Source organism: Artibeus jamaicensis, unplaced genomic scaffold (genome assembly GCF_021234435.1).
Source record: "Artibeus jamaicensis isolate MK-2021 breed Jamaican fruit bat unplaced genomic scaffold, CSHL_Jam_final contig_354, whole genome shotgun sequence".
Lineage (NCBI taxonomy): Eukaryota > Metazoa > Chordata > Mammalia > Chiroptera > Phyllostomidae > Artibeus > Artibeus jamaicensis.
In genome coordinates, this window is record NW_026521803.1 from 27,974,595 (window position 1) to 27,996,376 (window position 21,782).

The 21,782-nt window shown below is 42.8% G+C and overlaps 1 protein-coding gene and 1 long non-coding RNA gene across 3 annotated transcripts in view; one reads left to right on the plus strand and one right to left on the minus strand.

Moving 5' to 3' along the window:
- The window catches only part of KATNAL2 (katanin catalytic subunit A1 like 2), a 60,266-nt gene that overhangs the window by 18,527 nt on the left and 19,957 nt on the right, over positions 1-21,782 (plus strand). Inside the window, exons 3-11 of one of the 2 annotated variants that reach the window (XM_037165082.2) lie at positions 2,467-2,633; positions 4,040-4,082; positions 7,954-8,071; positions 9,164-9,262; positions 11,665-11,763; positions 11,969-12,046; positions 14,903-15,001; positions 17,905-17,968; positions 18,171-18,289. In XM_037165082.2, coding sequence (XP_037020977.2) covers positions 2,467-2,633; positions 4,040-4,082; positions 7,954-8,071; positions 9,164-9,262; positions 11,665-11,763; positions 11,969-12,046; positions 14,903-15,001; positions 17,905-17,968; positions 18,171-18,289 — 886 coding nt within the window. The remainder of the gene's footprint in view (positions 1-2,466; positions 2,634-4,039; positions 4,083-7,953; positions 8,072-9,163; positions 9,263-11,664; positions 11,764-11,968; positions 12,047-14,902; positions 15,002-17,904; positions 17,969-18,170; positions 18,290-21,782) is intronic. The other variant, XM_037165083.2, reaches the window with a different exon arrangement.
- Positions 5,402-21,640, minus strand: LOC119063655 (uncharacterized). The gene is made up of 3 exons (XR_005085216.2): positions 21,491-21,640; positions 14,338-14,407; positions 5,402-5,522 (listed from the first exon to the last, which is right to left on the minus strand). It is a non-coding gene; the product is annotated as an uncharacterized LOC119063655 (long non-coding RNA).

A 21,782-nucleotide genomic window follows, 5' to 3' on the forward strand; every position in this document is an offset into this window, starting at 1 on the left:
ACCCACCACTGCAGTATCATACAGGATCTCTTCACCGCCCTAAAAACTCCGTGCCCTGCCTGCCCCTCCCCCTCTCCCAGCAGCCTACTCACACTTTTATTGCCTTATTGACTTAGATATTTTTCACACTGTGCACTTGAAAACTGTGTTCACAAAACTACCCAGTTCATGTGATACACACCTTTTCCCATTCAGGTTTGAAGACAGTAGCGTAGGCCCTTCAAGTGAGCTTCCCGGGGTCCCACTGCTGGCTATGCTCATAGAAATAGGCTCTTAATCCTCAAGTTTCCTTCCTGCAGAATAAAGACATTGCATTTACCTGAATGACCTATGCTCAGCCCTTTTCTGTGCAATGCCCATCCATAACTGGCAGGGAAATTGGCCACCTACCCGTCATGGTCTGAAGAGTTTGCTGTGTGTTAGCAAAGCATGCATTCCCCCTTTCTGCCATGAGATGGCCCCTTTCATCTCCAATCAATGAAAACTCTACTTATGTTGAGAATTTTCCCTGAGACCTGCTGGGAAAGGGACTTATGAGTGGATTATCAAGACGAAAAGTGACTTACAGTATAGGTAATTTTAAGGACATATCAATGTCAGAAAAATAGACCTGCCTTTAACAAAATACTAAGAGTTCAGCAAAGAGGGTAGATTATTGTGGATTGAAGTAAACAATCAGAGAAAGCTTTGTAGAGAAGATGATGTGAGCTGGTCTTTTAAAAAATTATTTTTGATTTTCAATTACAGTTGATATACAATGAAAGATGTGTAGAACAGCACAAGGACATTCAGGGCAGGGCACAGAAGAAGAGGGGGCACTGCATGGTTGGAACAGTTAAGGAAATAAACACCAGAGTTCAAGTGCATGAGGGAGAATTGGCGAGATCAGACAGTGGAAAGTCACGGACACAGATTCTTACAACAAACAGTACACGTGCCGCCCCTCGGAACTCAGAGCCGCCCACCTACCCTGCCGTGCCTGGCTCATTGCAGCTCACTGCTCTTTCTGAAGTCCTGTCCTGTCACTCTGTTGGTTAAGAACCTCTAGTGGCTCCAGCCAACCCTATCAAGTTCAGACCTTGTTCAAGTTCAAGTAGTGTAACAGGAACACACAGAAGCAGTTTTGTTTCCCTGATCAGTGAGCTTAGGAAACACAGGACCTGCCATCATCTACAGTACATTTTTTAAGTCAAAATTCTATGATCCTGGAGTTTCAAATATACATACTGTCATGTCAGTAACGATAACAAGCAATCTATAATATATATTTCCATCTTCCTTTTTTTTTGCTTCACAAGTGCATATATGTAAGTATATGTGCATTTAGTCATTAAAATGTTTGGAAAGGTAAAGAAAATGTTAACAGTTATTACCTCTGAGTAGTGAAATTTTCTTTTGACTTATCTGTATTTTTAGCTTTTATGAAAAATTAGTAAATATTACTTCATACTAAACAAAAGTTACTAATGGAAAATGGACTTAGTTCTCCTCTGTGTAAAATGGGGATGTAGAAGGGCTGGTGAGCCCTCAGTGAGTGTGAAGCTCACTGACGACAGCCAGTCGAAGTTTACAAGTTCTTAAAAATGAGCAAGGTCGTTGGAAATAACCATGGCAACATCCTTTAAGGAAGTTCAGTCTTCCAGCTGGCCTGAATCTGGGGCAGGGAAGAGAGCATTGAAAACAACAAAAAAAAGTTTTCTCCTTCCACCTTCCAGATTCAAGTCAAACAGAAAGAACTCGAACCTGTAGCAGGAGCTCTCAATCTGAGCTGCTTGGATAAACCCCTGAAATTGAATGTGAACTTGTGCATATTTACACATGTGTACAGTTTCCAGGAGAGGGTTCTTGCTCATAAAAGGAAGTTAAGAACTAAGATGAAGACCTGGAGGGTCTTTCTATTTTCAGAGGATTGTGAGACAAGGCGCTTGTTTTTATTGCTAAGACTGCTTAAGTCAGTCAGCTTTACAACTGAACAGTTAAAAATGACAGTGAAGAATCCATGGGGAGGGAGCTACTTACACCCAGAAGTACTCATGTGTGACTGATGAAAAACTTACCAGAAATAATGCATCCAACCGGATGACATTCCCTGATACTAAATGTCCTCGGTGATGCCGCTCAACATGTCACTGGAATTTCCTTCAGAGCTCGTGACATATTCTTTTGAATTGCCTCAACAATGACAAATCTTGCTTGTTGGGGCTGAATTCGGGTTTTGTCAAATGCCAAATGTTACCAAACATAAATAAAGAGGTGAGCATGTTGGGCAAATACTCACTTTTGGCTACAAATGAGTAAAGGTAAATCACAAGACATTTTCTTAGTTGACTTATTTATGTGACTAAGCATTTACGAAAACGTTTTAAATAATGACAACTTTGGGCTTTTGATGCCTGTTTTGTTTTTATTCTTTCTACCCAGAGTTAATTTTTTTTATTTTTGTTTTTTCTTCTGTGAAACGGGCAGATATATCGATGCAGCTAATGCTTTGGAGCAAGAAACTAAGCTGGGGTTACGACGCTTTGAAGTCTGCGACAACATTGACCTTGAAACTATTTTGATGGAGTATGAGAGCTATTATTTTATAAAATTTCAGAAATACCCCAAAATTGTCAAAAAGACATCAGACACAGGTACATGGCTATTTTGTAGAAATAAAACCTTATCTCATCTTTAAGATGAGCATTTCTTCACTTGACTCCTGGATAGGTGCTGCCTCTTACGCTGCACTGAAAGAATAGACTGCAGCTTCTCTTAGACCCGGTGCAGGCGATTTAAATATGATCCTCTGGACATGGACATTCCTTTAGTTATATTGGCATTTGTTTGAGGAACGTGTGTTTTAGGATAATGAAAGCAAAATCCCACTGTGTCACAAGTACTTTTTTTCTCAATTCCGGTTTACATTCGATACGATTTTGCATTGGTTTCAGGTGGACAGCACAGTGGTTAGACAATCATACACTTTACAGGTACTCTTTAGAAGTCCAACATTACTTTCATTTTTTTAGAGACAGAAAGAGCTGTTAGAAGAGGATAAATGACAGAAGACTCTTTTCTTGTTAGGAAGACCTATTATCTATCTTGAAAATAACATGAAAATGAGTATTGGTGAAGCTAATAGCTCATGTATAGATAATGAAATGCTTTTGAAAGCCATCAATCCAGATAATAATCAATATTTTGCAAAGACCCAGTATAGGTTAGCAGTCAAGGAGGCTGGCTGGAGGAAAGATCTAAAGTAAGGGCCCTGTGTTTCGTAGTAACATTGGCTTAGAAGTCTGTAAGTGGGGGAAGTAATTATAAACCAAGGGAGATCATTGTCCTGTTTACAAGGCACTTGTTAAGCCACAGACTTTAACATTTCATGTGGGGACCAGGAAACCAAGAGGAACATCAATTAAAAATAGCCAGGACTGAGTCTCAGGGCTGGAAGGGGTTTGAGAGAGAGAGGGGTTATCTGAGCCCCCTTCCAGTGCAGGCCTCAGAACTCAGAGTCCTTGGCTGGTGGACCGGGGTCCTGGCAAAGAAAGCACCGACTCATAGCCACTGGATCACCAGAACTATTCTTTACAGGATCCTATTTCTCAATTGCTAGTTCTGATCGAGCTTGGCAATGCATTCTCCTGGGATACGGCACTACATCTTTATGTTAAAGTCAACCGGCAGAGTACGAATGATGAGCGTTCCCTGCCAGACTCATGAATCACCCAGGTGCCCACAGACCATAGCAAAATGTTGTCGAGTTCATGAAAAGCTAGTGAAATGGTACCTACGAAGCTAGCCCATGTTGGAGTTGTCTGTGGGTCCGTGGTCTCCGAGAGGTTTAATATCTAAGGAAACGTTTGGGAAGCCTGGGCGTCTTTCTCTTCACTGGTCATTTCACTTCTCTGTAGATAAGAGTAGCTTAGATTTTTTTAAATTCCAAAAGGCTGTGACACAAACTTAAAACCATGTAAAACAACTAATGTACCTGAGAAATCACTTTCTCTTAAAAATTAAATTCTTTCCTTTTCTTCCAATGTCTGTTTTGCCACAGCAGAAAGTAATTTACCACCAAGAAGTGGAGGGAAGGCCAGAAGGTAAAGTAAATGGTACTTCGCCTTGACCAACTCAACTCTAGGAGTTTGTGGGACCCTTTCCAGAAGATTCTCCAGTGTGGCTCCATGACTGTCCACCAGCAATACCAGGCTGTGGTCGTGTGACTGTGGTGGGCCCAGCCATGCATTCCCTTCATGATACAGATATCCAGGACATGGGCCAATGTCTGCAGTTGTCCTGGTTTTACGGCAAATAATCACATCTACTGGCTCTGTCTTTCTAGGCTCTGGTGTGAAAAGGCTGGGTCTCAGAGATGAAAGGGCCTGGGTTCACTCCCAGGCTCTACTGACAAGCTAGGAGCAGGTTTCCGACGCATAGCGAGTTCCCAGCACACGGTGCATGTCCAAGCAATATTATTTTCCCCTTTGAAATCATCCCGAGTTTCTCGTGCTCGCCCATGTCCTGACCCGTGTGAAGAGAGTCAGGTCTTTCTTTTCTCCTCCTTTTCTGACACTCACCTTACATTCCTTTCTCTAGTTTCTCAAATCCAAGTCTCATTTTGGACTTGAAGCACCTGACGGAGCCCCTCTGTGTCCTGACCCTTCTCAGTAGACACACGGTCCCACCACTCTTGCCTCCACGTCCTCCGTGTTCCTTCTTCCCACTCCTGACCCACACCCACTGTCACAGTCTCTTCAGAGACAGCCAGTGCCAGGGCACAGCTGCCCAGTGTGGCATAGCTGTGGGACGTGAAAGTCTGTAACTTTCTGTTGTTATAACAAGGCCCCGACCTCAGGGGAAGGTCAAAGTGGGGTTCCAGTAGGGGTCCCACAACCATTCAGTCAGTGAACAAAATGTTTTTAAATCTTTGCAGTTGAAGAAAACTTAGATTATACTCATAAGCAACTCGGTAGGTCTTCAGGAGGTACGAGCTCCACGTGCCCTGCTGAGTTCCCTGCTCTCGGGACTCCAGCCCCTGGTCTGCAGCCTAACAAGGAAAAAGCAGACACCTCACAGGGCTGATGGCACCACTTATGAAGTGGCCATGGGGCCCCACACACATCGTGATGGTACAGTAGTAACACTGCGCCCGAGGCTACCCTTGCTCTGTGCTGTCCCTTAGGAGCAGTTTCATTGTCTTGACCAGTGTTATTCTTTTACTTATAGTTTCCATAAAGCTAGTCAGACTCTGGTAATAAATAACTACTTGTGAATAAAATCAGCGAGGAGCAATTTATAAGGCCAGCTTTGGGGAACGCATTTGGATTCTGATTATTTTTCAGTCATACATTCATGCTTGGAATTTGCTCAGCATTTCTTACCTGGCAGAAAACTCTGTGAGCGAATGTCATTGGAGCGCTTTGCTTCCCTTTTGGGATAGAGCTTGGCGGCTGGAAGTTCCTTCAGCTCTTCTCTGCGTAGATGTTTGTATCAATAAACATGAAGGTTGGATAGCTAGTGGCTGGAGTCAGGAAGGATAACTAGGAAAATAACAAATGGTGCTTGTTTACAATTTTATACTCAAAGATAGTTGTTGAAACGAGAGGTTGTGTCATGAGATTGGCTATTAACAAATGGAAGTGCCTTTTTCCAATTCTTGTATCTCATACCAGAGAGCAAGCTCCCCGTTTAGAGATTTGCTGACAAATTAGCTGACCCAAAGGAGGAAAGGTTCTTTAATGTGACAAATGACAGCATTAGAATGCCAAAAGATCCTGATAGCTTGGGAGATGGGCCCAAAATAATAAGAGGAAATTTAATGAAGTATGGTGTAAGCTGTAACCAAGGATTCACAACAAACGGCTCCCCCATTTCAAGGCAGAGACCTAGGAATCTGAGTGAACTGCAGGCGCAGTGCAAGCCCACAGTGTGGTGTGATGGCCATTGTGGCCTCGGGTCTCATCAATAGAAATAGTGTCCAGAAAGTAGGAGGCAACTGTACTGCGGTCAGAGGCAGTGGATAAAGCGAAGGTGACCAGGATGAGTAAGAATCTGGAAGCCAGATGAGCTTGGGAGTGATTGGAGCAACTGGGGGGTGTTTAGCTTGAGAAACAGAAAACTTGGGGTGGGGATGGTCCCTAAAGCAGTGCAGTGGCTGTCTTCCTCTCTGAAGAGAGATTGGAACTTTCTTTGCAAATTTCACAGGGCACACCTAGGACCGGCGGGTGACTAAAGTTAATGCGGGGTGAACTTGGTTCCATATTAGGAAGAATTTTATCATTGTTAGAGCTGATTGGAAATGCACTGCATATTAGTGTACTTGTGTTTGGTTGTGTCAAAGCAAATGTGTGAGCCAACTGCCTCCAGTAGGAACTCACAGTGGGAAAAGAGACTCTGAGGCCCCTGAGAGCCTTACATGGGTGTTGATGCAAATTTAACTATGTGTGTGTGTGAGTGTATTCTGTTCATTTAAATTAATGCTGTTCACAAGGGTTTGCACTAGTAAATATTTGGTGTTCATTTCTACATATTTCATTGTTGTGCTAGGAAAAGGCCTGAGGGATAGCTCTTCTGATTCTTAATTTACAAATGAAAGCCAGACGTCCTGAGAACTGGCAACTGCTCACCTCTCATGACATTTGTCCCCACAGGCCTGACACTGGGCTGCCATGTTCCAACATTGGTGGTGTTGGTGCAGATGTTCTTGCTGGGGAAATAACTATGCATTCATATCAGACATGAATAACTTCTTCCCTCCTACAAAGAAATGGAGTTGAAATTGTAGTTCTCTGAGACCACTCAGAGAACGGGGAGAAAAACTCTAGAAATTCCCCCTGCAAATGCCTCTCACATGTAAGGACAAGAAAACGGAGAGAACCAAAGAACTAATGATTTGGGCATTCATGTTCTGCTCCCAAGCAGGTCCTCTCTGTATTTACGTGTAACATCAACACAGCCAAACGCACTGACGGCCCGACAGCAGGGTCCCTTCCCAGCCATACCTCTCATCCCCACCTCGGTTAGCCACTGTTCCGACATTGTTGTGCCTGAAGTACCCAATTCTAGTGAAAAGTTGTTTTACAAATATGAGTGATCTGTGACAACAGAGATGAGGTAAGGTTGCTTTTCTTCCATGAGCACCTTTCGATGTTTTTTAATCCTCACCCAAGGATATGTTAATTGATTTTTGGAGAGAGAAAAGGGAGGGGGAGAGAGAAGTGTGGTGGGGGGAGAGAGAGAGATGTGGGAGAAACGTTGATCAATCAGTTGCCTCCCCTGTGCGCCCTGACTGGGGATGGAACCCACAACCTTTCTGGTGTATGGGATGATGCTCCATTCATCTGAGCCACCTGGCCAGGGCCCCTTTTGCTGTTCATTGTACACAGTGTGATGGGAGGCATTTCAAGTGGTCAGGGCTGCACCCTGCATCCTGGATAAAGCCATGGACAAATTCCTGGGTTGGTTCCCTCCTTCCCTCCCTCCCTCCCATCCTTCCTTCCACATTGTACGTTTTCCATGACCACTCCTGGGCTTCTCAATGCTCGTTAATTTCAGTGGAAGATTCCTTCCTCTCCTGTACCTTGCTCTGGTCTGATTGCTGCTCTTTAAAAAAATGCGGAAAGAAACAATGGAAGGATGTTTGTAAAGCAATGTGTTTTGGGGAAAATAAAGTTATTTACAGAAGGGCTGAAGTCAGGGGGCATGAAAGGGAAATGAAGAAAATGAGTTGGGGGCCCTCCAGGAGGAGGTAGGCCCTCTAGCCTGGTCTGGGAGGACCCCAATGCAATGGATGGACTGAGTGAGTCAGGGCTTGGATGGGCAGGACGGGGGCTGGAGCACACAGAAGGGCCCCATTGTGGTGCACCTGCCATCGTTCAAGAACTCTCTTCAAGTGTGCTCCACAAATCATTTAGCTACCTCGAACTAAGTGATTAGAATAGTTTCCTTCAAGGTCTTTGTTTCCTCCCCTAGGGTGATGAGTGACAATTGTCAAAATCTTCCCAAGATCAGTCAGCTGAGGCCACGGTCCAAAACCACGGTGGGGAAGCCAGGGGAAGCCAAACCCCTCCATAAGGAACATCCTAAACAGGTTGGGAATGCTTTGCTTGGTGTTGGTAAAATTGCAGGTGATTGAGAACTAGCCCCAAGAAAATAGTCACATTTAAAAAATTTATTTATTTGAGGACCTATGTTTTTTAAATTGCTGTATAATTTTACTAAATTGCACATTTTCTTCCAATTTGCTGGGTTAAAACCACAGGCAAATCCCTAGACTTCCTAATTTTCTCAATATGTGTAGGATGGGTAACAGGCCTTGCAGGGTGAGCCCTGGGCCCAGCCATAGCAGGAGGGCCTGGTTGTTACAGAGTTCGATCCTCCCATTTCAGGTAACTGTAGTTGGTGGGTCTTCCTGTCCTGAAGCACATTCCTGGGCTCCTAAATATAGGCCAGGGGTAGTCCTGTGTGTGGCCGAGCTTGAGAGTCTCAGAATCTCCTGTTGGGTTTTTCCCAAATGCACATGGTTGGTCCCCACCTCAGAGTTCCACACTGTGCTTTCTTGGGGAGGAGATGGGCAACAGGAAGAGAGAGTCCGAACCTCCTGGTTCAGAACAAATCATACCAGGTTTCCAAGGAAAGAAAACCAGTAGAAATTGTGAAACAGAATCAACACCCAAGATGCCTGGTGGGATAGAAAGAAATAATCATGAAACCAGTTGGTCAAAGTTGGTCAAAAGGAGCGTCTCACCCTCAGAGAGGTGGGCTGGTCTGGCCATCGCATGGTCTGACCCAGGCAGAAGGGAAGTGGAGAAGCAGCAGGATCAATCCCACGGGAGCTGGCTGACTCTGCTGCCTCTCCGAACTCAGCCACCCCTGGCCACAAATGCCTCTGGTCATGGGAGAAAAGGCAAGCTGGCGAGTGGTGACGGATTGAGATGCAACTGTTTCTTCCACTGGAAAAGCTGCTCAGAGCCTCCGGTTTCCAAGGCCAGCTCCTTCCATGGCACAGGCAGATAATTAATTCCTCTTGGGGCTACACAGAAGTGGCCAAATTACACGTTGGGTTTCCCATGTACAGAACTGATCTCCAGCATTGGATTTGGCATGATGGGATAGGCAATTACAACCAGCATCTCTGTGTTGCCTTCCACAGCTGACTTCTGCCTGTCTTCTCTTTCTTTAGGAGGCTGTTAATAATGCTTGCACAGAGACCACTGACTTTGGCTTAAGCATATCAGGAATCAACAGAGGCGGCAGAGAAGAAAACATCCATCCACACAAAGTAAGTGGAACTCATACACCTGACACCAAAAGGGGAATTTTTATTTTCCTTTTTAAAAGTGAAATAAAAACATTATTTTTGCCTAACAGAAAAGTTAATATGTAATGATCACAGGTCGGCTGTGAGGGGAAGTGGGAAGTGGCTGTGAAGATTCGAACCCTCTGGGTTCTGGTCTGAATTTTCCTTCTGGATGAATGGACTTGAATGAACGTCCCCATCTCCGAGTTTTCTCCTCTGTAAGTTCAGGGGTTTGGAAGAGATGGCTTCCAGTGTTCCTTGCAGCTTAAACCTTTTGTGATTAAAATGATAAACATGGGCATGACTGTTCTGCATTACATAAGAAGCTGTGGTGGCATCCTCATTTGTTCCTGCCCCGTCACTGGGTTGATTAGTGGTATCGCCTTTCAACTTGGAGGTCTGGCTACTCCCAGTGAATCATGGAACCTCTGTTACCAGAGAGCTGATCTTGTCCTTGATAGATATTCTACCTCTTTCATGATGAACCTCATGTCCTGATTTGTAAATCATAATTTCTCCAACAGAAAAGACCCAGTTGAGTGGATACAGGCAAAAGGCAGGTAAAACATGTTGATTGGAAACGAAAAGCAGCAACACCAGCGTACCTATTGATTGTAACTTCCGGGATCATATTTCTTTAAGAGTCATCTTGCTTTCTTTGGTCACATTCTCAAACTCCAGGACGGCGGGCTTACACCCAGCTGACTCTTCTCAGCTCAACCCAACTCTGGGTTGTTCATGTTTGGAAGGGAAGCTGGCAGCATCTCCTTGGAAAGCAAGGGTGCCATCTCATTGGCCTGAACTGGCTCCTTTTCAGGACCTCAACTACATGAGTGATTGCTGGAGATACTACTACTCGAATCAGTGCCTCCCATGCAGAAATGGTCCCTTGTTCACCTTTAGAATTTTCATTGTATTTTCAGGCAGTTTTGTCCCTAACAGTTTTATGGCATTGGTTTCTCTCCTGAATGTCTCAAGTTCATATGAATGGATGTTTCTGATCAGGTCATAAGGAAGGGACAATTTAACCCAGCACTTAACCTTTGAAAGAGTCTGGCTATAAATTCTCTTTCGGCAGAAATGTTCTCAGGGTAAAATGTACAGGATTTTCTCCCTAGCATTTCAAATGTTCATAAGCTAAATGAGGGTATATGGCCAGGGGGCTGATCTCCAAAATGTGTCTCTCATTGCCACATTTGGGGCCTCGGCTTCAGGATTCCCTGGTTCCCCTTGCAAATTTACTAGGCGTATTGCTCTTCAAGGTAATTAGTGGCTTTGGAGTCAGCTTGCCTAGGTTCAAACCACAGCTCAGACCTTCCCAGCTGTGTAACCTTGCTCAAGTTGTTTAATCTCTCCAAATCTCTCTCCTCTGTAAAATGGGAATAATCATACGGCTGCTTTAAATGTCATAATGAATGGAGGGCCTGGTAGGGTGCCTAATATACGATAAACACTCAATAAATGCCAGCTACAGTTATTGTTATTTGTTTTCCCACACATCCTTCCTTCTTCCTTCTTCCTAGGGGGGAGACAAGAAGGTGTTGGAAGGGGTGTGGGAGACAGGTATCTGAGTTTGAATTCTGGCCTGAAGTCACATGTTAGCTGTGTGGCCCCGGGCAGATCACTTAACTTCCCTGGCCTTACCTCCACATCTAGGAAACTAGGACGCCACGCCTGGTAAGCAGAGGTGTTGTCAGAATCAGAAATCTCCAAAAGTACAGATTGGTAGTTACAAAACCGTCATGGGGATGTAAAGTACACAGTAGGAAATATAGTCGATAATATCGTAATAACTGTGTATGGCATCAGGTAGGTACTGGAGATAACGGGGGGAACCCTTTGTAAATTATATAATTGTCTAACCACTAATTAATACAAGATAATATTGAATGTAAACTGTAATTTTTAAAAATTTAATTAAAAAAGAATTGGAAATAATCTTCACAAGGTTCCTTGCACACCTATTTTGTATCAGGGGCTCTGCTGGGTAGTGAACGCTCATGCCAGTAAATAGGAACGATTATTGCTCTTGTGCCAGTCTGTTCTTCCTGTGTGGGATGTTCCCGAAGGAGGAGGCAGCACAGGGGAGACAGACATGTAAGGAAGCAGGTGGCAGGTGTCAGGAACTGAAAAATGCTGGTGAATTTCTATGCAAACCAACTTCATTCTGAAGAATTTGGTTACAACTTGTTTTTTATTCGAGAGTGCCCCAACCTCAGGAAATTATGGTGTTCATTATTAGTGCAGGTGCTTTTTGAAGCTTCACTTTAAGTTTGCCCTACACATCAAGGAACATAAATCTGTCTTGGTTTAATGAAGCCGAGCCATTAAAGATAGGCTTTCCTCAAGTTTCCATGGTGTAAATAACCACTGTTCCCTTTCAGGGCCAAATCATTGACTTCCGAGGGCTGCTCACAGATGTTATCAAAGGAACAACCAGCAAACTTGGCTTGAACAGCTTCGACTGTAACCCAGACCCCTCAGTAAGTGGCTAAAATGTAACATTCATCTTGTAAACTGCCAAAATCCAGAATAACTTAAAAATACAATTTTGAGTCCAGAGAAGCTTCGAGATTGGTTGGAAGGTTCTAGCAGCCTGCCACCATTTGTGTCACCGTGACCCATGCACTGTTTTTCTTCCTAAGTCACCAAGCAATATCGTAACGGGTTTTGTGTTCCCATCGTCAGGAACGCCTGCTGAAGCCTCTGAGTGCCTTCATTGGCATGAACAGTGAGATGCGAGAATTGGCAGCGGTGGTGAGCCGGGTAAGATCCGATATTCAATTCACAAATTTACGGAGGTGGATTGGGGCTCCTGGAGCATCGTGGGCTGCTTCTTTTATTAATGACAATAAATATGATCATTTATTTATAAAGTGCCCCCACTTGCAAAGGCTCTCATATTGTTTAGAGACACAATAATGCATGATAAATAAATTATAGAATCAAAATTACAATAGAAAAAGCCTACCATCTCACTATGGAGGCCAAGAAAACCAAAAGAGAAAAAGATTTAGAAAGTAAGGGACAGGTGAAAGGTTGTAAGCTGAGCCAAGAGTTAAGGAAAGAAAAGTATCTTAGAGAAAGAAAGAGCCTGTCTGGCTCTTGTTTGAATAGTCAAAGCCTAGAAATAAAGATGTCAGGAATCTGATGATTTGTAAGTGGAAATCTCCATGAAAAGCAGGATTAATAGGAAAGAGCTTGTCATTCAGACTACTGATGGTTGAACTCTGCCCCCACCCCGCTCTGCCCAAATCTAAGGCAGGGAAGTCTTCTGGTTAATGACACAGGGTCTGGAATTGGTTGACCCGGGTTTGATGTCTATACCCTCTGCTTTCTGGCTGTGAGACTTTGGACAAGTTCCTTGGGAGTGGAAGAGATTCCTGAGTTATGGAGACTTTCTAATTTCTAGCAATCTTGTATTTCAGGAAAGACTGAAATCTAGGCCAGCTCAGATAAATGTTTAAAATGATGCAAAAACCTGCTCAGTGACTGAGTAGTTTAGGGTTCCCAGATCTCTCCTTCAGTCCAGCAGTTGCTCACCACATGCTTACTATGTGCCAGCGTGTGCTGTAGGCTGGAACACAATGGTGAACCCATCAACATGGTCCCTGTGCAAGAGTTTCCTGTCCCACGGGCAAGGTGGACTTTGAGAGTGTAAAGGCGGAGCATTTGTGCCAGAGGGAAGGGAAAGTCTTAGGGAAGAAGATATCCAGGAAATAGCCACATGAAAAAAAGTATAAGATGGATGGTGGGGGCATTCTGGGCAAAGGTACATACATACCTGTGAAACTGTGTTGATTGGGCAGTGTTTCTATTGAGCCAAGTAAGAGGCAAGTAAGATGCAAGGAGTGCTGAGAAACGGGGCTGGAGAGAGAGGCCAGGGTTCCAGAGTAAGGGCGCAGTGAACAGGGCCCGGGGCCAGGAACCTGCCTGTAGGAGGTGGGGAATCTTTCGAAGGTGTCCATTGAGAATGGGATATTCAAATGTGCTTTTAGATAACTTGCTCTAATGAGAGTGTGGTGGGTGGATATTAAAGAAATGGAGATAGGGAGACCAGCTCTGAAGTTAATAACAGTGAGAGAGGATGAGGGATTGAGCCAGGTTGTGGTAACTGGGATGCATAAGAGAGCAGAGAAAAATATTTTTCATGGCCACAGAAATCAATACTCTCATTGCTATTTCTGCAAAAGGATAACATGACTAGTGATGATAGAGTTGGAGAATGGAAGTGGCCTGAAATGATTCCATCTGGAATGCTTTCGATAGTTCCATGGGAGGCAGTCATTCAGCATCTGCTTGAATGCTTACAGTGACAGGGAGCTCACCACTTCATGAGGCAGCCCTGTTGAGTGCTGGTGGATAACATTTGATTCCTATAAGGAAAACCTTCTTATTGGGAAACTGAACACTACCATGTAGAACTCAATGTCAACATTAGAAGAGGGCCAGAAATGCTGCTATTATCCATGGGTGGCTGGTGGACATGCAGATACATGGCAGTTTCTCCCAAGATCTTAGAAGACATGGCAGTAGACAAGACTTTTAAAGACATGGCAGTTTCTCCCAAGATCTTAGAAGATGGAGTCTTTTCTCTGTCGCCCCATCCAAGAGTGGATCATGCATATTAGGCATGACCCAAATCACTTGTATAAATAGTATCTCTAATAAAGTCATCCCTTGTGGGTGAAGGGAACCGGGAGGATGGAGGTCAGGAGTTGGAGCGTGACATCTCACCAGCATTTTAAACATGGATTTTTATATTTTTGAACTCGTGCATGCATTATTTTAAAATTAAATAAGTATAAAAATTGTTTCCAGATTGTTCTGCAGTCATCGGAACAACTTTGGAAAAGAGGCTTTTTAAAACAATGTAACGCCCTAGATATTCAGTTTGCCTGAAACAGCTCCTACTGAAAAAGGCCCCTGAGTAACAGTTCTGAGGTGTCTTGTGAAATTGCAGTTTGGAAACTGTAAATGAGTTATCAGTAAAAGCTACCTTAATTGATTACTGCAGGTGGTTGCTACAGGGCTCTTTTCAAAAGGGGAAAACTCACTTTTGCTTGGTTGTTGGCTTCCCTGAATTTTGTAGAAGCAATTCCTCTTGATGGAAGGAGGGAGTGATCACTAGGGAAAAAGAGAAATTGGCTTCAGAGGAGCATTATCTCTTCATGCAACAAATTAAGAAAGTGTTTACGAGATCAAGGAGCAAGAGAGAGTCCAGGCGCTGGCTAGGAGCTGTTTTGCAGTAAAAGCTAATGTAATTTGAAGGCATATTCTGTAGTTTCTTTGATTACGGTCATAAATCAGCACGCTTCACTATTGACTGAAGACAGGTATAAAGAGAAGTTGCATTGTTAGGAGCTTCTTTTTCCTCTAAAAGTACCATATTATATTATCAATATCTTCTTCAGGGAAAATCACTGGATATTCTTATGGTATCCCTTTGGTGAACCAATGCAAAATGACAGTGTGCATATATACATATATCTAACATCAAAATTTTTTTTATTACCAGCTCTTTATGTCCTATTGTAAGTCAAGTATTCTGCAGCTCCTGTGTTTATTACAGCTGTGGAGGAAAACATTAGTTTTAACAAAATGATCAAATGTGCATTGCAGGACATTTATCTCCATAATCCAAACATAAAGTGGAATGACATTATTGGCCTCGATGCAGCCAAGCAGTTAGTCAAAGAAGCTGTTGTGTATCCTATAAGGGTAAGGATGGGAAGCCTCTTGGGGGTTATTTCTGTTCATTATCCACTGGACAAGCTGTATGTCATACACCCAGCAGGGAGAGAAGCGCAGGATGATTTTCTGTCCATAAGCTAAACTTCTGCCTGTGTCACTATTCTTTGTCCATCTGGAGTACCAAGGCCCAGTCCATCCTAGGCAGTTGGAAATGTTACATGTGGGTTCAAGGTAGGCATCTGCTCTAAGTGATAATATTAACTCCAAATATATGGTTTGTCAGTTCCTAGAGATTGGTTCAAATCAGTCTGCCTCCCTAAAAATGCATAATAATAGAAAAACTTCCTGTAGGACAGGGCCACTCACTTGCTTTCAGAGATCTACCTTCCTTAACATACACACACACACCCATCATCTGGGGCTTTGCTTTTGGCTGGCTGTAAAGGCTGGACAGCCCCTTCCAGGCCACTGTCCAGTAAAGCTAGCATTGTTTGCTCCTGACTAGGCTTTGTGTTGAGTGGCTCACTGAACAGGAAGAGAAATGGTAAACGAGACTCTCCATGTTTGGTTAACAGACGTGGATATGAGAAGTATAACAGACCTGCCCAAAATGTAGTGCCTTTGAAACAACAATCGTCTATTTGTTTGCTGTTCTGTGGGTAGGCAGTTTGGACAGGGCTCAGCGGGGCTGGCTCCTCTTTCTTGCAGATGATATTGGCTGGCCTCATTCATGTGTCTGGGGCATTCGGCAGGGTGGTTGGAAAAGATGGAGAGGCTGAGAAAGGTGGGATAAACAGGGCCCTGAGACCTCTCTCCTCGTGCTTCGCTTCCTCCAGCAGGCCTGCCAAATCCTGTTCGTTCTCATGGTGGCAGAGGGTTCCCAGACAGAAGCAAGGAAGGACAGGCAGGTCCCAATCCATGAGTATTTTCCATGTCTCTTCTTATATTCCTCATATTAATTAGTGTTATATTGCCAAGTCTTTTCTTATATTTGTTAATGTCCTTGTGATTTTCCATTGGCCAAAATCACAAGGCCAAGTCCAGATTCAAGTGGTGGAGAAATATACTCTCCCCCTTGGTTGATGGAGCTGCAAATAATTTGTGGCCATTTTTTATAATCTTACATAGCCAGGACCACAAATTTGTTTAATAACCTATTTTTATCGCTGAGCCCATACAGCTCCTGATTTTGGATGCTTCTATTCTAATGAGACAAAAATCAATAAATTTGGACTGTGTTTCCCCTCCTTTTTTCCCTGTGTTAAGACAGGTGGATAAGAAATATACCGGTGTTCAGAATTAGCAGTTTATTCACCATGTCCTCTGAGTGGCTCTCTAGTGCAGGACTTCCGGAAAAGATAGAACATCTCGTGAAACTCTCTGGATGTGTTATCTCCATGGTATTATAAGCTCTGTATATTAGAGATTTGACATTAGCATCTGCAAGATACTGATACCTAGCTATAATTTTACCATTATCTTTCCTTTGCATTGTTTCCTACCAACCCTGCTGTATCAGGGGTGTCCAACTTGGCATCTCTGGGCCACACATTAAATACATTGTGACATGTAATCATAAAAAAATCTCATAATGTTTTAAGTAAATTTACAATTTTGTGTTGGGCTGCATTCATAGCTATCCTGGGCCTCATGTGGCCTGCAAGCTGCAAGTTAGACACCCCTGCATCTAGATTGTTTGAACTTGAACTAATGAGAGAGATTCACTGAAGTCCATACGGGTCCTGTTTAGAGCTAGCGTCTCATAATGCATTCAGCACTGACTGTTCCCAACTTCTAAATCAGCCTTCGCCATAGTTTTATGCTTTCTTCACATACAAGGTCTGTCCAAAAAAAGTCCATCCATTGTTAATATAACGAGGATGGTTTACATGGCACCAGTGTATCCTGGCAGACAAGGAGAGAGGACTGGAATGCACGTGCATGAACAGTGACAACTTCACTGTACTAGTCAGTGGGGGCCATAGACGCCACTGAATGAGCATGTGCACTGTGTGGTCAACGCATTCAGAATGACTGTGTGAGTAGAGCAATAAGTCTGCATCAAATTTTGAGTAAAACTTGAACATTTCTCTGTGGAAACTATCCAGATGATTCAGAAGACCTAACTGGTGATTAGCAGCTTCATCGAGACAGTGTGCTTACTCATGCATCATGTCTCATGCAGAGTTTTTTTTTGAAATGTCAAATCACCCAGGTGACTTAGCCCCGCTATAGCCCAGATTTGGCACTCTGTGACTCCTAGCTTTCCCCAAAACTAAAATCACCTTTGAAAGGGAAGAGATTTAAGATCATCGATGAGATTCAGGGAAAACGCCATGGGGCAGCTGAGGGCAACTGGGAGAACTGTGTGAGGTCCCAAGGTGCCTACTTTGAATGGGACTGAGGTGTCACTGTCCTATGTACAGTGTTTCTTGTATCCTGTATCTTCTTCAATACATGTCTTTATTTTTCATATTACATAGCTGGTTACCTTCTGGACAGACTTTGTACACCTTTATTTGTTGGTTCTAATGCTTCTCTTAAAGTTCCCACCTGCTAGGTCTTCAAAGATTGCCAAACGTTCTGCATATAGAATTTGGGTGGGGGGGGCAGGGGCAGAAATAATGCTACACATGTAAGAAATAACTATTGTAATGCAGAGTGTAAGTACCTACACATGCCTTTCTTTCCCTTAAAAGAAGATGCTCTTTTAAAAAGCCATACAAATTAAGCTGTGCATTCCTATCAAGTGTGAAAGTAAAGTGGGGATATCTAAGATTATATATATATATATGCAGCCAGCCTTAATAAAAGGAAGCCTAAGCTCCCAGAGCTGTGCTGTGCTCGCTCCAGCTTCACTAGCTTGCCTGTGATCCAGGCGTGTCTGATGTACTGATACCAAACCTCATCACTGTTCCTTGTTCCCACAGTATCCACAGCTGTTCACAGGCATTCTCTCTCCCTGGAAAGGACTACTGCTCTATGGCCCTCCAGGTACACAGGTCTTTCTGGTTTGGTCTTGGTGTGAAGTGTGCTGGCAGAGGATGAGTTGCTCCATCTGTCCTCACATCAGGAGGGGGCAAACGAGCACTGAGCAACTTCCTCTTTTTTTTGCTCATGACACTGACTTCTGTTAGTAGTAAGCAGAGAAAGGAAGTTCAAATGCCACTCATACTTTCTCCACGTGTGTTTCTAGGTACTGGAAAGACTTTATTGGCCAAAGCTGTGGCCACAGAATGCAAAACAACCTTCTTTAACATTTCTGCATCAACCATTGTCAGCAAATGGAGAGGGGATTCAGAAAAACTTGTTCGGGTAGGAATGCTTTTTTTTCTTATTGTATAGTTGACATACAGTAAATATCCCATTAGTTTCAGGTGTACATTATAGTGATTTGATATTTACACATATTACAGAATGATCCCCACAATATGTCTAGTTACCATTTATCACCAAAGTTATTGCAATGTTATCAACTCTCTTCCTTATGCTGTCTATGACTTTTTTATAACTGGAAGTTTGTACCTCTTAATTCCCTTCTATTTTACCTGCCCCCAGCTCCTCCCCTCTTTGCTAACCACTGGTTTGTCTCATCGATACAGGAATACTTGATTTCAGAATAAAGTCCAGCAGAATACAATGGTACAAGATGTTATAACTTACTTGTTTTCACGTGATACATATGTTAGACTTTTTCCTGGATCTTGATTAACTAAAGCCCAGAAGACAGACGGACTATTATATGCAGATATTAATTATGCTCCCATCAGCAAAGCATGATCTCCCTTCCTTTGGGAATTTGACTGATGACAGCCCTTTTGTGATTCATGCAATTTAGGAATGAAAGCTGGGAAAAATGGTCTCTGAAGTGGCCTAGATTTTCCCTCATTCAAGAAGCATTTATGATGAAGCCTGTGCAGTGTATTCAGTTAAACCTTTTATGAGAGGCTACTACTGTATGCTTGTCCCTGTATTTGGTACTCAATGGAAGGATCAAGAAACTTAAAACTTAATTATTCATTCAGATGCTCTGAGCAACCCTCCTCAATAGTGCTCATTAGCCTATAGGGTCTTTTTTTCTTTCCTTAAGAGATTGTTTCCATCTTTACAATATCTCATTCATAGTTTATGATATATTTTACATGATAAAGTTTTACCTTTTGCGAATACCTGTTTATGATTTATGCTGCAATGTAAGTTGAGTCCTTCTCAGAGGTCCTGTTAAACTATTGCACTTTGTAGAATGACTGATAGGTAATCAATACTAAGTGAATACAAATATTATACATTCTCTGAAAAGAAATTAAAATATTATCCTTAAATTATGTTTCCTTCAATGACTCATTTTCAAAATATTATGGCTTCATTGGAAGGCATAATAGAGTATTTTTAAAGGGTCAATTTACCTAAAGCAACCTATTATTTACTACTTTGATATTGTTCTCAAATTGTATCAAATATGTATGTTTTTATAAATTATTATTACCCCTTCAAGACTGTAATTCATAGAAACCTATGTTGACATATTCTGTTTCTTATTATTCATCTTGAATCTAACTCGTCATTTCCAAAGATGAGGCTTGAATTTAGCTGATCTTAAAACTGTGGATTCCCTGTGATTCTCATTAGCGGGATTTTAATAAACTGAAATCCAACTAATTCGAATCCTCATCAACTTGAAGACTGTTTTTTCAAAAGTTCCATTTCTGTGTGTGAGGACCAACGCTCTTACCAAATGGCCCCAGGATCGGTTTAGATCTACCTCCTGTCATGAAAAGGGCTGTTGAGCCCTGGCTAGTATAGTTCAGTGGATTGAGCGTTGGCCTGCAAACCGAACAACTGTGGTTTGATTCCCAGTCAGGGCACATGCCTGGGTTGTAGGCCAGTTCCCAGCAGGGGACGCACAGGAGACAACCATACATTGATATTTCTCTCCCTCTCTCCTTCCCTTCCCCTCTAGGAATAAATAAATAAAATATTTACCAAAAAAAGGGGGGGCTGTTGAGAACTCCGGGCACCAGACACTGCAAGGTGCTCCGAGGAAGGTTGCATTATGCTCCCTGGACAGGACCTGCCCAGACAGAAGACTAAATTCAGACGTTTTATGAGTATTCTCAACGAAGACTAAAACTAAGTAGATTTCCTTCCTTGGTGGTGAATAGCCAGAACTCTTTCTCCTCTGTGAGCATTTTCTTTAACTAAAGTTTTCTCCTGCCTCAGTCTCATTTGGTTAGAATTCTAAGAGTGAGGAAATGACATCTCCCCTTACTTCACACTACATTTAAAAAGTAACTAATCTTTCTGAAAAAAAGTACAAAAGGGTATACAGACCCCTATGCCTTCTCCCCAGAAGCAACTATTACTATAACATACACATATCTATATATTAACATAGACATAAGTAAAATGTTCTATGTATATACACATTTCCTCATAAAACTTTATTGATGTCTATGTTAACATCCACAACTGTATGTCTGTCTCTTTCTTTTTAAACACAGGTAGGACTACTCATAGCCTTCTACACCTGGCCGGGTTTTTTTCTCCCTTGAACATTGGACCACACTATTATTGATAGACAGAATGTGTTCTTTTATATGTCCGAGTGGTGTTTCATTGCATAGAAGTGTCCCAAAATGCAGTAAATCAGTCTTTTCTCAGTGGACATTTAGGTTTTTTCTAGCCTCTTGTTATTATGAGCAAAGCTATGGTGAACAGTCTTATTATTCACATGACTCTGCATATGCAGTCATGTAGGACAATTTCTTTGAAGTAAAACTGCTGGGCCAGAGGGAATGAACATTCCTGACCTGGCTGCCTACTGACAGCATGGCCCCAGCGGACACTCCCGCCCGTGGTGGGTGCGCCTGCTTCCCCACACCCTGGCCAACACTGTGCAGTACCCAGATTTGGAAACCTTCGTCAGTGTGATAGTGAAAGTAATACTTCAGTGCTCAAATACACATTTCTTTCATTCTGAATGAATTTGGGCATCTTTTTATAGTTTAGAAGAATTTGTGTTTCTTTTTTCTCTGAAATGCATTTTTATTTTGGATATTTTAAAAAATAATTCAAGAGGCAAACAGATAACCTCTGCTAACCTTGAAGGGTCTCACCTTCTGCCCTTTCCAAAGCTACTTTATTTTCTGAGCTCTTAAAAAGATCTTCACCTGCAAAATTTTGGTCATGTTATCGAGCTCCTTATCTATGAAGCTTTCAGATAAAGATAGCCCTCCAGGACCTTCCCCTAAATCAAAGAAGCTTTCCCACCATTTGCTTCTCTTTCTGTTCCAATTAAGAGTTATTTATAGGGAACCCCTGGGTTATGTTGCTCCCTCCCCCCGTAATGTTCATGCCTCTTAGGAGTTGATGCTATTGAATAGTTGAGCGGTCTCTTTAGCAAATGCACACACCTGTTGGTGCTTATTACATCTTCCAACACCCCCCCCCAATGTATGATTTAACTTCCTCCAAGTACTTTTGAAAATTTTAGACTAATGCTTTCAGAGCACTTACCCAGAATTCCATACGCTCTCTGGTAGTGGGAAGAGCAGTGACGTGGTCTATACAGAGGAGGCATAGGCTCCAGACGTGGTTCCCCTTCCGTGTGGATGTGTGGTCTTGTCTTACTCCTTCGTCTCTCTGTGCCTTAGTGAGCTCCCTAGAAACATGTATGGTTCTAATATTCCATTTCTCACTGGGAACATTGTTGCCATTGTAATCAACCTTATATCTGGGCATATTTTTTGTGACGAAGAGAACAAGTTACTTACGTCTCACGAGGTGGTCTCTATCGTGTTTTTTTTAA